Raw genomic sequence first — 14,936 nt, 5'->3', positions numbered from 1 at the left:
TTAGTTGGCTGTGTGTGTGTTATTTGGATTTTTAAGATAGCTTTAGCAATTTCAATCTTATCGCTACATCTGCAGTGTGTCAGTTTATAGTGATGTCTAGCAATGGGCAGACATGATTTTTCTCCGTTTTAAAGCAGAATTATGCTTTTCTCCTGACTTGAATCCGTTTTTTTTATATAGTCCGTTTTTATCATTTCCAATCCTTTTTTTTTTTTAAACGGTCTGTTCAGTCCCATTCCGCAAGGACCCTTGTAACGTATTCGTTCCATACATTAGTTAGCACTCTTGAAAAGAGTATTCTGATTGGTCAAAAGTTTAAATTCATCCAACAAATTTTCTTGTGATGGAAACTGATGGCAATGGAAAGAAGAAGCATGCTTGCAAAAAAATGGCATCCTGAATTGTTGAGAGAGACCATGTCACGATAAGTTTAGATAAAGGTTTAAAAAACGTATGAAAATGAGAATGGCTGGAGCGAACAGTCGACGGAAATTTATTTGGTCAATTCATAAGAAAACTGAACGCTAAAGGATTGGCATTTTGTGACCTCTGCTCTATGGTAATCGCCGTTGGAAGAGTTTGGAATAGCACCTACAAAAGAAGCTGAGTATGTAACAATTGAAGCTCAGAAGGCATCTGGAAAAAGTGCAATTAATTTATATAAGAAGTAAGATTTCTTGCATGAGAGAATAAATGTAGTTCTCTGTCAGAATATGCACACTGCATGTCGCCAGTACAAGCACCAGCTTGAAAGTAAAAAGGCTCTAATAAGAAACGATTGCACATTGAGCCAAAAAAGTCAGTCAAAAAGGAAGGCTAAAAAATCTTTGCCAAAGCCGCAAAAAGAGCTCGACTGGCATATCAACAAGTTTTGTTCATTGGAAACAAAGACAAGTGAATGTATGGGATTATTTATATATAGTTGATATGAAAAGAGAGAAGTATAATATCTTTGCTGCAAAAATTTGACAAATTATTGTGATTTAATTATAATGTAAACATTGACATGCACATGACATAACTTAAGCACCAATAGTATTGGAGAATAAATACATGTGACAATAAATATTCTGAAAATATTCAAGTCAAGTTGAAAATATTTGGTAAGTTTGTTAGTATTTCAAATGATTATTTTGTTATATTTTATGATCATAAGTTACACCAGAAGCAGCTTTTTTATGATTGTAAAATGCATTCTGGACCTCTAGATCGGGGGCGCTGCACTTGGAGACCCCGTTGGGGGAGGACCTCCAAATCCCCCTTTCAGATTTTCAGCTTTTTTGTGGAATACCGAAATTATGTCTGAATGGGGCATCATGTCGAGACATGCAGCATCGTGTCCCACCCGGTTTCATTACCCTGACACCAACTGACCATTCCTAATACTAACCTCTTAATGCTGAGAGCCAAGCAAGGCAGCTACTGGTACCATGCAGATGCTCTAACCACTAAGGCCATCAGATGCCACTATCTTCGACAACTACTTTGCATGTAGTTCATGAGATGTCAACTTCACTACCATAATTCATAAATGGTGAAAACTGGCACTCGTGTTCCCGTGTTATTAGATCTTACTTGATGAGTGAAGCTCCATCTTGCAAGCTTGGGCATGAATTGCCATAGGGGTTCTGTGCCTCGACGTTGCTCTACATTAACTGCTGGATCTACAGACCTGACATCTTTACTTTCAATTGCTTACACACTGTGACAAGTCACTGACACTCTGGCACAGCTTAGATCATCAATTAAAAGTTCCAAGCATTTTTGCATGTATTTTTCTTGCAAATGATTTCTGTTTTCCATATGGATACTGATGAGTTGATTCATAATGTTATAACCATGGGATCAATATTACATCAATGTCTATAACAATATTCAATAGGTGGAACACAGTTTAAATTTTCCCACCCTTGAATATCACCAGAAAGATGAGTGGGCATATTTAAAGAGTGGTCCATTTCATCACATAGAAGCGCAAGATATTATAACCATGGTCATAAAATCAGCTTTGAATTTACAGCAGTTTGAAAGCGATGTAGTGATCTCTGCCTCCACTCAAAAATAAATGACCACCATGAAACAAGCTATGCTCTCAAACATCATCATCTATTCTCCTATTTAATGATCAATTTGAAGGATTTCACAACAACCCACCATCAGTCACAGTCTTAGGTACAGCAAGATTAATTTACAGGTAACCAACAAAAGGTTGAAGGGATATCCCTAGAGTATATAATTCTGGGAAACAGTCATGCCAAATTTACAACTGTTGAAAACCACAATTCTGAGGAGCAAAGTGGAGGAGTCAAAGGAAGGTCGATTGTTTTTACAATTGTTCTACGGGACCCTCCCAGTGTCAAATGACATGCATTGATATCACCTTTTTATCACAAATCCTAGTAAGTAGAAGGATTCAAACTTGTGTTACTGAATGGAGAAGGTTTACATTGACAATTTGGAGACTCAGATTCATGTGGACTCTGTTCAGCACACCTACAAAGCCTTTAACCAGAGTTCTTTCTTTACTTATCACAAAGACGTCAACCAGTCAATACTGTTTTACTCTGGGTTTCATGATGGAATGCAACAATTGGCTCTAATGCCATTCATTATGGAGGCTACGCAATTGGTGTAGGCTTGCAAAGAGGCATGATTTCATGTCATCAGTCAAACAGCTGACAGAAGTTCTGTGATTTGCCCACAACATCCTAAAATGCAACAGACTTGTTTTATTTTGGAGCAAAGCACGAATCCATATGTTACCTTCCTCTCATTCTGAATATTCCTGTCAGCAAGTACATCTCTGACCTCGCACCCTTTCAAGATTTGGTCAGCTAGGTCTGGAATCAATCTTCAAGTAAAAAGAATGTTTTCCTCAGGAACAAGAATTGAATTCATGCAATGGCAGGCTCATTTCCTGTATGGACCAGTTCATCTGCTAGACAATTCCTTTGTCTGCCAATTGTTGCTCTCCTTTGTTGTGGACATCTTAGTCCTTGGTTGGATTAGTGGGCTCCAATAACAATGAGTATGTGGTCCAAATGGAAATCAAACCTTTGACCTTTGGATCAGCTCTCACAATCTGCAACAATACGATATTGCATATCAGAAGCAGGGAAACCCCTTTGGATTTGTGTGTGTGATACCGCTGCAAGCACAACCTCTGCCACTCACGACAGCTACATATGCGAAAACGAGACTGGGGGAGCAAGTCTCCAACAATTTTGGAATGTGGCCTCCACAGGCTTATTGATGGCTGGTGAACCTACATAGGAATATAATTTGTATTCTATCTGATAACCTGACATTGGGGATTTATCTCAAACAGAAAAGAAGAACAAGTTCTCAGACCTTTGTATTGTTTGCAATTTTCTAAAGTGGTGTTCTCAGTGACAATCAAGGTTTATCTATTTATTTATATTTATTTTAATTTTATTGTTTATTGTTAATTTTATTGTTTATCAGGTTTAAATGATTTTTATTCTATTACATGTCGAAGTTGCTAGAGAAAAAGAGCAGTTATTTGATAGATGGTGCTTAGCTAAGAAAGTTGAACACAATTATGAAAATTTCAAACAACTTGTATTACTTGAAGAGTTCACAATTTGTGTCCATAGTGACATTAGGACTTATCTTTACGAGCATCAAATATAAACCTTGGAAAATGCTGCTCGTGCTGATGATGAGTATTCTTTAACTCATAAAGTTCCTTTTGTAAATAAGACTTCTACGCAACAATCTTCTGACAGAAAAGCATTTTATCCTTATACAGGACCTTCTAAAACTGAAACTGGCACAACGTCTATAAAAAAAATCAAGATTCTGTTATGCTTGATTCAAGATCATACTCTCTTCCTACTTGTACCTATTGCAAGAGAAAGGACATGCTATTTCTGATTGCTACAGATTGAATAATAGGCACTAGGATCAAGACAGACCTATTACAAATGCTCTTATTTCTAAGAGGTCAAGGTCACGGTCATGTATTGAAAGCAATACATTTGTTGGGCCTAGTAAATCCCAGCCTGATTTTAGTATGGAGATTTATGAACCATTCATATCAAGGCTTCTCAAAATATTTTATTGTCAGTTACTTTATCTTTTTCAGAGAAGTCTTCTTCTAATGAGAGTGTTCTTTTTTAGGGAGTAGAGTGCGGCTTTGTTAATGTTCCTCTCTATTGTGTAAATTTGTCATCCGACTTAGTCTTAGGACCCGTGAAGTCGATACAGTGTCTGTTTGACCCGTTGAGGGCATACATTTATTACTAGGCAGCAACCTAGCTGGAGACAAGGTTGTGGTTAATCCACTTGTAAATAACCGGCCTTGCTTCAATCAGAAAGTGAATCCAATTGAAAAAGAATTCCCTGATTTGTTCCCAGCTTGCGCAGTTACCATAGCTATTGCAAAAGACAGCTCTTGAAAATGATACTAATATTAAAGTATTCCTTTAGCTGACACATTTATTGGTCAGGCTTTTGATGAGGTCACTTTCACTCCTTGTTTGGATCAATCAAAGGGTATTGATCACAGTAATCCTTCTTTATCTATCCATTCTCTTTATTCTAATCAGGGTATCAAGCGACAATCACTTGTCATCGAACAGGTAAAAGATCTTAAAATCTCCTGTTTGTTTCAAAGAGCCATTAGTGAAACTGAAGCCACTGAAGATCCTGTCTGTTACTTCGTTAGAAATGGAATTCTTATGAGTAAATGGAGACTTCCCGAGGTACCTGCTGGTAATGAGTGGTCAGTGAACTATCAAATTGCAGTTACGAAACCTTACAGACAGGAAATACTTAGTCTGGCCCATGAAACTCTTTTGGCTGGTCATTTAGGGATTAATAAAACTATCACAAAATTTTGACTCACTTCTATTGGCCAAAAATTACAAGTGATGTTTGTAAATACTGCAGATCTTGTCATACTTGTCAAATGGTAGGAAAACCCAATCAGAAGATTCCTAAGGCTCATCTACAACCTTTTCCTGCCTTCGATCAACCATTTAGTAGCAGTATGGTAGATTATATTGATCCCTCACCTAAGACCAAGTCAAGTAACTAATACCTGTTGACCATTATATGTGCGTCAACAAAGTTTCCAGGGGCAATCAATTTGAGGAATATTAAAACTTTGATACAGTTCTTTACTCAGTTTGGCCTTCCCACATCTGTCCAATCGTGTCAAGGGTAAAATTTTAGGTCTGGAACTTGCCAGCCTATATTGCTTGAATTTCAATTCCAACAATTCAAGTCATAGGTGAAATTATGGTTTGACGAAACTACAGTGGAGAGAACTTTCGAGTTTGATAATAATGTGTTTCTCTCTCTTTCTGTCATTCTTCAGATTTTTCTTCAGTCGAGATATTACGGCCCTTACAAAGTTAAAAAGAAAATGAATGAGTTATATTATGAGTGGTCCTGGGATCTATATAAATTATAGGGGTGCCAGGTTAAACATGCAATGAATTTTGTTGTACCTGTCCCACTCAGTGAAGATTTGAGTGAAGGAATATCATCGGATTCTACTAATATAGGAGTGACAAATCTTCGGAATTCAGAAATTATGAAAGATCTGGACCAGAAACTTTCTCATTTGCAAGAGCAAGAAAGAAATGAACCTTAACAGTTATTATTTGAATATGGGCACTTATTTCCAGATGTTTCTACAAGGACGAACAACATTTTCCATGACGTTTAAATTGTAAATTCCAAACATGTGAAACAACACCCGTACAGGATGAACCCTCTCAAACAGGAATACTTGAAAAAAGAAATTCAGTATTTGCTGGATAATGATTTTATAAAGCCCAGTAAAAGTCACTGGAGTTCACCATGCATACTTGTTCCAAAACCAGATAAAACTTTCCGTATGTGCACTGATTATAGGAAGTTGAATAGTGTCATAAAAGCAGTTTCGTTTCCATTACCAACAATCGATGACTGTATTGATAAGATCAGAAATGCCAAGTATTTCAACAAAGTTGACCTTCTGAAAGGATTTTGGCAAACTCCACTAACGGAAAGAGCAAAGGAAATTTTGGCATTCGTGACTCCAGATGGACTTTACCAATATTAATTAATGCTGTTTGTGATGAAAGGGTCGCGAAGAACATTTTAGCTTCTCAGGAATATGATCACCTCTAGTCTAGAAAATTGTGGTGCTTACATCGATGATGTCATCATTTACAACGACACCTGGAAAGAACATTTAGCAACAATTCAGAAATTCATTGACAGACTCACAGATGCATGTTTGACAACTAATTTATCTAAAAGTGAGTTCTGCTGTACTAGTGTAACTTTTCTAGGACATATCGTGAGACATGGACAAGTTAAGCCAATATATGCCAAGTAAGGTCAAGGCTATATCTGAATTCTGTGGGCCTTTAAAGAAAAAGCAATTGATATAATTTTTAGGTATGGCTGGATACTATCGGAAATTTTGTTCCAATTTTTCTATAATTGCTGAACCCCTGCCAAATTTAATGAGTAAGAAAAACAAGTTCCTTTGGACTGAAAAATGTCAGGAGGCTTTTGTCAAGTTAACAGCCATACTTAAAAGTGCACCAGTTTTTACAGCTCCAAATTTCAGCCAATCATTTAAGTTTTTTGTTGATGCAAGCGATGTTGGGGTTGGAGCATTTCTGGTTCAAGAAGATGAAAATGGCATTGATCATTCAGTGTGCTTTTTTCTTAGAAATTAAATAAGCACCATAGAAATTATAAAACAATTGAGAAGGAAATTTGTCTTTGATATTGGCATTACAACATTTTGAAATTTACATTAGTTCATATCCTTTTTCGATCGTGTTTAGTGACCACAACCCCCTTACTTTCATCGGCAAGATGAAAAATAAAAATCAAAGACTATTAAGGTCGAGTCTGTTGTGACAGGAATATGATATTGACATCAAGCACATCAAGATGAAAGATAGTTTAATAGCAGATGCACTTTCCTGTATATAACAATGTATTATTTTATGTACACTGTGTGTAATTGATAAGAGTTCTTTTTAAACTTATGTACACTTAGTCTATGGTAAAAATAAAACTAAACTTTGTCATGTAAATCGTTCTTTCTCTTTATGGTGAGAGGTGTTACATATCTCTGATTTAATATATATTTATTTTAATGTTTTTGTTCCTTTGTCGTGTTTAAATTTGTTATTCTATTACATGCTATTATAATATAATTTTGTTTACGTGATTTTGGAAAAAAAATTCCAGAAGATAATTTGACTTTGTTCATTTGTAAACCCTTAAAGCTGACCTAGTTCCCGACCTTAATTCAGAATTAGTAGCAGCCATGTGAACAATTTCTTTTTTATTTATTTTTATTGTGGGAATAATAAGGGTGAGATCGAGGTTGTATTTGATTTTTGACCCTAAAGTTGTAAATAGTTTCAGTGAAGTAAACTTTTTTTATTTATTCTTAGAGAAAAAACATTGGTTTTTGTCAGGGTCATTCATAGAGTATGTGATTTAAACATGATCCCTTGGCCCTTATACTGGTACCCATTGTGCATCTCAAAATAACTGTATAACCATTGTTTTAGAGAAATAATCTCAGTCTGGGCTTAAAACACTTCATATCATGTCGTTTTATTCTGCTATAGCCACTTTTGAGTTATGTGTTAACTTTTTCTTCAGATTATTTGGATTCTAAAAGATTAATTCGTTTCTCTGGAAATATATTGAGTGTTCATACAGAATTATTGAACAAAGACAGTTCTTAAAAAAATGTATTCGGATTTCCAACACTGGAGTGTTATTTCTTGTGTTTCTTCAAGGAACTGAAGACAATAACACTGTTTAGGATGCAACATACATCATCGCCTTCCATCTTGGATTCTTCATCGGGACTCGGAATTGAATTCATTAGAATATTTCATTATTAGAACTTCTAGAATTTTATTCGTGGATTATTCTTGGATTATTTATGGATTTGATTCTTAAAATCGTAAGTTTTTTTTTCTCTTCATTTTTACAGTAATTTTTCAGGGAAATAAATCATTTGTTAATTTTTTCAAAGCTTGTTGTTTTCACTCTTTCTTTTGTTACTGTTTATTTGAGCCAAACACGTAATATAAGAGTATACATTTATCCAGCACCCCATATTCTGAATGTGATGCATGAATCAAAAGAATCAGGGTGTCTCATTGTGCTGATTTCTCCAATCAAATGGGAAATCTTGGACAAACCTCACCAATCTCACAACAGATTCACCAGAAATTGAAATATCCCATTATCTGCCCTAAGCAACCACGATTGCAGGTGTTTCACCCCAACCCAGAGTAACTGAACATGCACGTCAGGGTCTTCTTAAGTACACCCTTAACAACAAACAGTTCTCCAACATGTTGTGGAAAACCCCTCGGGTGAGATAGCCATCCACCTTATAGGTGTATATAGGCAATGGAATCTTGTTAGAGCACACCAGAGAGCACTTTGTACCAATGAATCCGTACCTCAATAGTTAACTTTCTCTGGTCATGTAACACAGCGGTCTCTGCATGGAAAACAGATTCATTGCCACGTCTGTAACAAACTAGGACATAAGCAAACGTTGTGCACATACCAATAGGTAGATGTCAATGATGTACATTCCTATGAAACACATATCCAGCAACAAAATGCATTAGAATATGTGATTACTTTTCAATGTAATAATTATAATTATATAAACAGGTTTCAGGCACACTCTGATTTGTGTGCAAAGTGCAGCTTGATAACATGTAAACAACTATGTGATAGCGTTCAAGTTACTTCTCCCCCTGAGGCTCCACAAGTGTCTGATATGTCAATGTCTTCTTGTAGGTATGTAAATCAGTCTCTTATTGAACATTCTCATGTATCCACTACATGTGGTCATGGTACAACAGATGGATATTGTATGTTATCTTCTTCATGTGTTTATGTAAATAATCAAGGCGATGAAAAGAAATCTATCAAGTCTAAAAACAATACATTGCATACTACCTTGTCTGAAAATCGATCCTCAGTTCAAAATTGTCATGTCTTTGGCCCCCTCAAAAGAGGTCTCCAAGTAATCAACCTAAATATCCAACACATCCTACCTAAACCGAATGAGATAAAGTTAATATTACAGCAAACTAGAGCAGTCAATATTCTAGGTCTATGTGAAACCTTTCTTTCTGATGATACTGATGGCTCTCCAAATACAGGGGTTCAACTTTTAAGGAAAAGATAAGGAATCCGTGGGGGTGGGGTGTTCTTCTCCATGTAGATATTTTCATTAGTTATAACAGACGTGTTCATCTAGAGACTATTGGGGTAGAGAGTATGTGGATTGAAGTAACTCTTGCCAATCAAATCCAATACTCTTATGTTCAGTTTACAGGCCACCTAGATCCACTGCTGATTGGATTGATATATTTGAGGTGCAAATTCAAAAGGCATTACTATAGGAGGAGTGAGAAACTATTATATTATGTGATTTAACATTGACTATATGTAAACTCCACCATTAACATGGATAAGTAACTTTGAAACTTATAATTTTACTCAGTTAATTAACACCCCAACTAGAGTAACATATAAAAGTGTCACTATCATTGATCATGTCTGTACTAATAAACCTGAAAATATAAGTGATATTAGTGTGCCAATTTATGGACTGAGTGACCACTACCAAGTCTGTATACATGTTCCTAAATCATCTATGAATGGTCATCACATTGAAAAACAATGTAGGGACTTTAAACAGTTTGATGACGAAATGTACTCAAATTATTTAGTTTGCAAACCCTTTCAGTCAGTTTGTAATATAGCTGATGTCAACACTGCCTTAGACAAATGGAATCAGATGCAGCCTTAGACAAGCATGCTCCAATTAAACCGAAAAGGGTTAAACACCAACTTACACCCAAGTGGATTACCACTGAGATCACTGAGGCTAGGTACCTATGAGATTATTTCCACAAGACAAAAGACATGAAAAGCTATAGAAAATGGAGGAATAAAACTAAGCACCTGATACATAAAGCAAACGAGAACTACCATAAACAGGCTGTGAATGTAAGTAAGAGTTCCAAGACATTGTGGAAACATCTAAAAGAGTTGAACCCAACCAAGAACAATTGTTTCACCCCCGCCCCCTCCGACTTATGCAAATCGAGGATATATCAACATCTGTACAAGATATGGTGGAAATGTTCAACAATTTCTTCATACGCATATCCAGTAACATTATACAGAACCAGAAAAACAGCCCAAGCGAACTTGATGCTCTCCTATAATTTATAAGAGCTAAAATTCCTCATGATAACTATTTTTCGATAGATATTGCTAGTGAAGCTGATGTTTTTGATATGCTAATTAAAGTGAATATTAATAAATCCTCTGGATTGGATGGTATTGGTCCATGAATTCTTAAAAGTGCTGCACCAGTAATAACAAAGTTAATAACGCATAAAATAAACTTAAGTATAATGAGTGGTAATTTTCCAGAAACACTGAAATGTGCAAAGGTTACACCAGTCTTTAAGAAAGGAGAAGAGGAGGATCCAGGGAATTACAGATCAATATCAATTCTACCTGTATTGTCAGAATTATTTGAAAAGCATGCAGTCATTCAGGTCTATACATTTTTTGAAAGATACTTTCCTTTTCACAAAGCACAATCAGGCTTTAGAAAGTACCACCCGTGCCAAGCAGAACTTACATATAAGCTTAGTAAAACACATTCATCCAAAATTGCACTACCCAGCAGAATCAAGAAATATTTACCTTTGGAAACTTGAAATCTATACTACAAGTCATATATTCCTCCAACAATTGATCATTGTTCAAATGTATGGGGAAACTGTGCTAATCTGAGTATGACTGGATTTATAAACTTCAGAAACTAGCAGCACGTGTAATTTTAGATGCATCTATTGATCATCCCTCCAAAGCATTGTTTACAGAACTCAAATGACTTACATTATATGACAGGACAGATTTTCACAAGGCAGTTGTTTATATAAATGTCTACATGGAACTGCATCAGAGTATACCTTTAGACTTATTCAGGTCTTTATCAAAACCATACCAGTTGAGATCAATATACACTGGAAACCTAGCACCAAAATCCAAGAACAGAGCAACCTAAAAAGAGCTTCCAATACTCTGGTACAGTTCTGTAGAACAATCTTCCACTACATGTAAAATCTTCCAATTTTTTTAGAGTATTTATGAATGAGACATCATGAGCATGTATATGTTTCTAATAGATAATGGAATTTAGTATTTTAATACTAAACATCTTAAAATAAACAGTAATTATTGCTATCTTCATTTAATGTAAAGTGTTATACTCTCCTGAACAATGCCTCAAGGGAGAATAGTCCTTGACTTATGAGCCACCATCAATAATGAAGCATTATTATTTTTAATTATTATTATTATTATTATTATTATTATTATTATTATTATTATTATTACTATTATTGTTATTGTTATTAGTATTATTATGTTATGGGCTCTGATAAGGAACAGTTCGATCCAATCACAGATAAACCTACTGTTCCATGATCACTTGCATACTGTACTATTATTGAAGAGAGGATCTTGGACAATCCAAATCGAAATCTTGACAAATGATTACAATTTTGGGACAAGTAAAAAGTGAGGTGGGATAAGAGGAGTTTTAGAAACCACTTGTTTTAGACAGTTGGGGGAAAACGAAATTTGATCAGCCCAGCTGATCACTGCATTTCCTTTTCTTTCTGAAGCTCAAACTTTGTTGATTCCAATTACATCTGGTTTGATTTCCTTTATAAAGTTACAAACAGATTTACTAATCAAACCCAACATACTGTCATCCAAACTTTGCTTTCCCACCAAATACTAAACAAAAACATTTTAGTTCTGGCTTTGTTGAAGATGATTTTACTTTCAAAATTTTATGTCTGGCAAGCTCAAGCAACTCATCCCATTTATTAGACTCAGACCCCTTCTGGTTATGATTTAACAACCTCAGATGACAATGTGAATACATGTTGGTTTCACTAAAGATTAATTGAATGTGTTAATTTGAGAAAGAAATTAATTTTGAGGAAACATTTTTAATATTTAAACCGTTTTTAAGAAATTAAGATCCTGATGAGCCCCCAATTTTTGTTATAACTTTATGTTCTTAAACTAAATAACGTAAAGAAGCGAAACCAGCAAACTAGGTGATTTGTTTCTAACCTTTGTTTCTCTTTGATTATAGAGTACAATGCCTAAGATGTTTAAAAAAACCCGACCTTTTTGTGCCAATCTTTATTTTTTAAATTATTAATCACACTAATGTTTGTGAATGAATTTAAATCAATATATGATGGGTTGAATGTGACTGGTGTATTATGAAATGTTTATTGTATTTACCAGTTCTAAACGGATGAATACCTTTAAGTCTTTAATACATCGTTTTACAGGTACTGTAACAATTGACTTTAACAGCATTGGATACATTGAAGAAAGTATTGTTTTGCAATGTCAGGACATTAATCCCATTGCTGACTCTTCTGTTGAATGGTATCGGGGAGGTTCTCTTATGGACATTTCATCCAGCAGATACACTAAAACAAAAACTCCAACTGGATTCAACTTGACTATATCCTCTTTGGTCACAGCTGATGGAGGAATCTATCGTTGTAGTATTGACTTTGGGACGAGCGCAACAAAAGTCTCACTATATATTGTAAGTATCTTTAAAGAACCTTACCATAAAGATGCAGAGTTTGAAAGGTATATAAATACGCAAAGAATGTTTTTGTTTTGTATTTTTCATACACAGGCTCGGGGCTAGTGACTTGAAAATAATCACATGCCCAGACTCGAATTCCACACGCTCTAACTCCAGCTCGATGTGCCCAAAAGTGCCCTATTTTTTCACTTTTAATTTTTACAGAACATTTCAAACGCTGTACTTTAAATACGAAAAGATTTAACCAAACCATATTAAACTTGCTTGTCTGTTTATTCAGATCACAAAATATTTTACCTAAATCAAAATGTTTTTCATCAGGTCCAGATGTCAACATTTATCCAATTGTTCTTTTAATATCATCCTTACTAATTAGATCAGCAGTATTGATGTTAGCATTGGAAGCATGTATTGTTTTATACAGTTATAGTGAAATTTTTTGATGGTGCTCAGATTTGCTGATTAATATTTTTAACTCATTAACCCCTGACGTTTTTTGTCGTTTTCACCTGAAATGCGAGTAGGAAACACATTTTTGGAGCTATTTTTGAATACATCCTAATAATCGACTTCCAAGAGATTTCCGGTTAACCTAATGGCTAGTTGTAATAGAAACATTTTTCAGTGGCTGTTTCTCTCACACATGGGCAAAAGGGTAAACTTTGGAGTTATTATCTTACGTTTTGCAAAGGTTTGCCTGTCTGTGTGCAGTTCAGACCGGTCTGCCTTTGATCTGAGGCCAAAACGTCTAAAATCCAGACAAAATCGGATTCCGACCACGGGCGCATTTTTAGTGGAAAATATCGGGTCCAAAATATTACGTTTTTTCCTCTCTTTTATAGAGTGCAACTAGAATATCCATATTATTTTTTATCATTGTAGAGTTACATCTGTCTATCATTCTATAATACCACCCACTTTAGTGTATCATACATGACCTTGACGCTACAGAGCTCGGAAGTAGGCTACTACCTCCTGATGCGTAAATGAGGTACACGGGGTTAATGAGTTAATGAGGGTTGCATTACTTAGGTGTTTCTGCAGAAATCAAATGAGAGATGTTTCCAGGCCATGGAATTGCGGATTTCTCGCAATCAACTCATTAATCGCGCAATTTCTCAAAACCATTGGAGTGAGCTCACACTTGCGGTTCCTTCAATTTGTTTTCTCAGTGCACACTGTATTTTTTTCTGTTTTCTTTTTATTAAAGACCAAAATTAAAATAATGGTTTGTCAAATGAAGTATTGGTGATTCATTTTGCTAGTGATCTAAATCAAACTAAACTAAGATATAGTGTTTGAATACAATCATCTGTATAACAAACTGATCCATTGGTCAGTCATTACTGAATTGTACAGAGCTTAACAAGCAGTGAGTTATATGAATGTCGAAGCAGAACATAACTGATTTCTTTATGGTAAGATCATTTGCAATGGTTGATACTATAGAAAAAGAGGTAAGCTCTCATGCTTAGATGTAAATTGAATACATCGCACGAACCAATGACATGGAAATAATCAGCAGCTTGTCCATATCATGTGGTACCAGCGGCTGAGAAAAAGAAAAAAAGGAACTAAAATTTAAAGACATATTGTTGATTACCCACAGCGGGGTAAGGAAAGAACCAAATGAGGTGGATGTTGTGTTTTCTCTCAGTGGTGTAAGAAACATTTTCCATTCACTAATGAAAATGGTTGTGCATGATAACCTATGTAGCAGTTCTTCTTCAGTGGCCCTCAGCAGAAACATTCTAGGGACAATATGATCAATTTGTTGAAACATATGTTCGAATATCACAAAGACCGGTTACCTAATTATTTAAATTGACCAATATTGCAGTGTTTCTCCCATTACAGACAGCAGATCGTAATAGAGGATTTAGTTCACCATCTATAATTCACACTGCTTTTAACATTAGATCAAGCGAAACCGATGAGTATTAAGATACAAGGGGGTCATATACCCATTTCCCGTTGTGAGAGGCTTTGAAGAAGCAGAGTGAAAAGAAGCAGAGAAGAATATCATCTAGCATAAGAAACTAAATTGGGTATGCAGATACCTTATATATTTGATCTCAAATAAGTGACATAAAGTCATTAAATGCTAGTCGTGAATTACATATGGATATACCTTTTAATAATGTCGTTACTCATCAGTTCCCATTTTGGCACTGTCTCCCTCCACTGTTAGGTTGGTGTAGGGGACATTCCCCTCTTAATAAAACTCTTGGCAGTATTCCTA

General features: G+C 35.4%; 1 protein-coding gene across 1 annotated transcript in view; it reads left to right on the top strand.

Annotated features, from left to right (window-relative positions):
- The window catches only part of LOC149782387 (uncharacterized), a 184,813-nt gene that overhangs the window by 30,844 nt on the left and 139,033 nt on the right, over nucleotides 1–14,936 (top strand). The window contains exon 2 of the mRNA XM_089935125.1: nucleotides 12,664–12,688. Coding sequence (XP_089791251.1) covers nucleotides 12,664–12,688 — 25 coding nt within the window. The remainder of the gene's footprint in view (nucleotides 1–12,663; nucleotides 12,689–14,936) is intronic.

The sequence above is a fragment of the Sinohyriopsis cumingii genome, chromosome 15 (assembly GCF_028554795.1).
Source record: "Sinohyriopsis cumingii isolate HCF-2022 chromosome 15, ASM2855479v2, whole genome shotgun sequence".
NCBI lineage: Eukaryota > Metazoa > Mollusca > Bivalvia > Unionida > Unionidae > Sinohyriopsis > Sinohyriopsis cumingii.
Note: the sequence above shows the minus strand (reverse complement) of the source record. Positions and strands in the feature narration are given on the sequence as shown.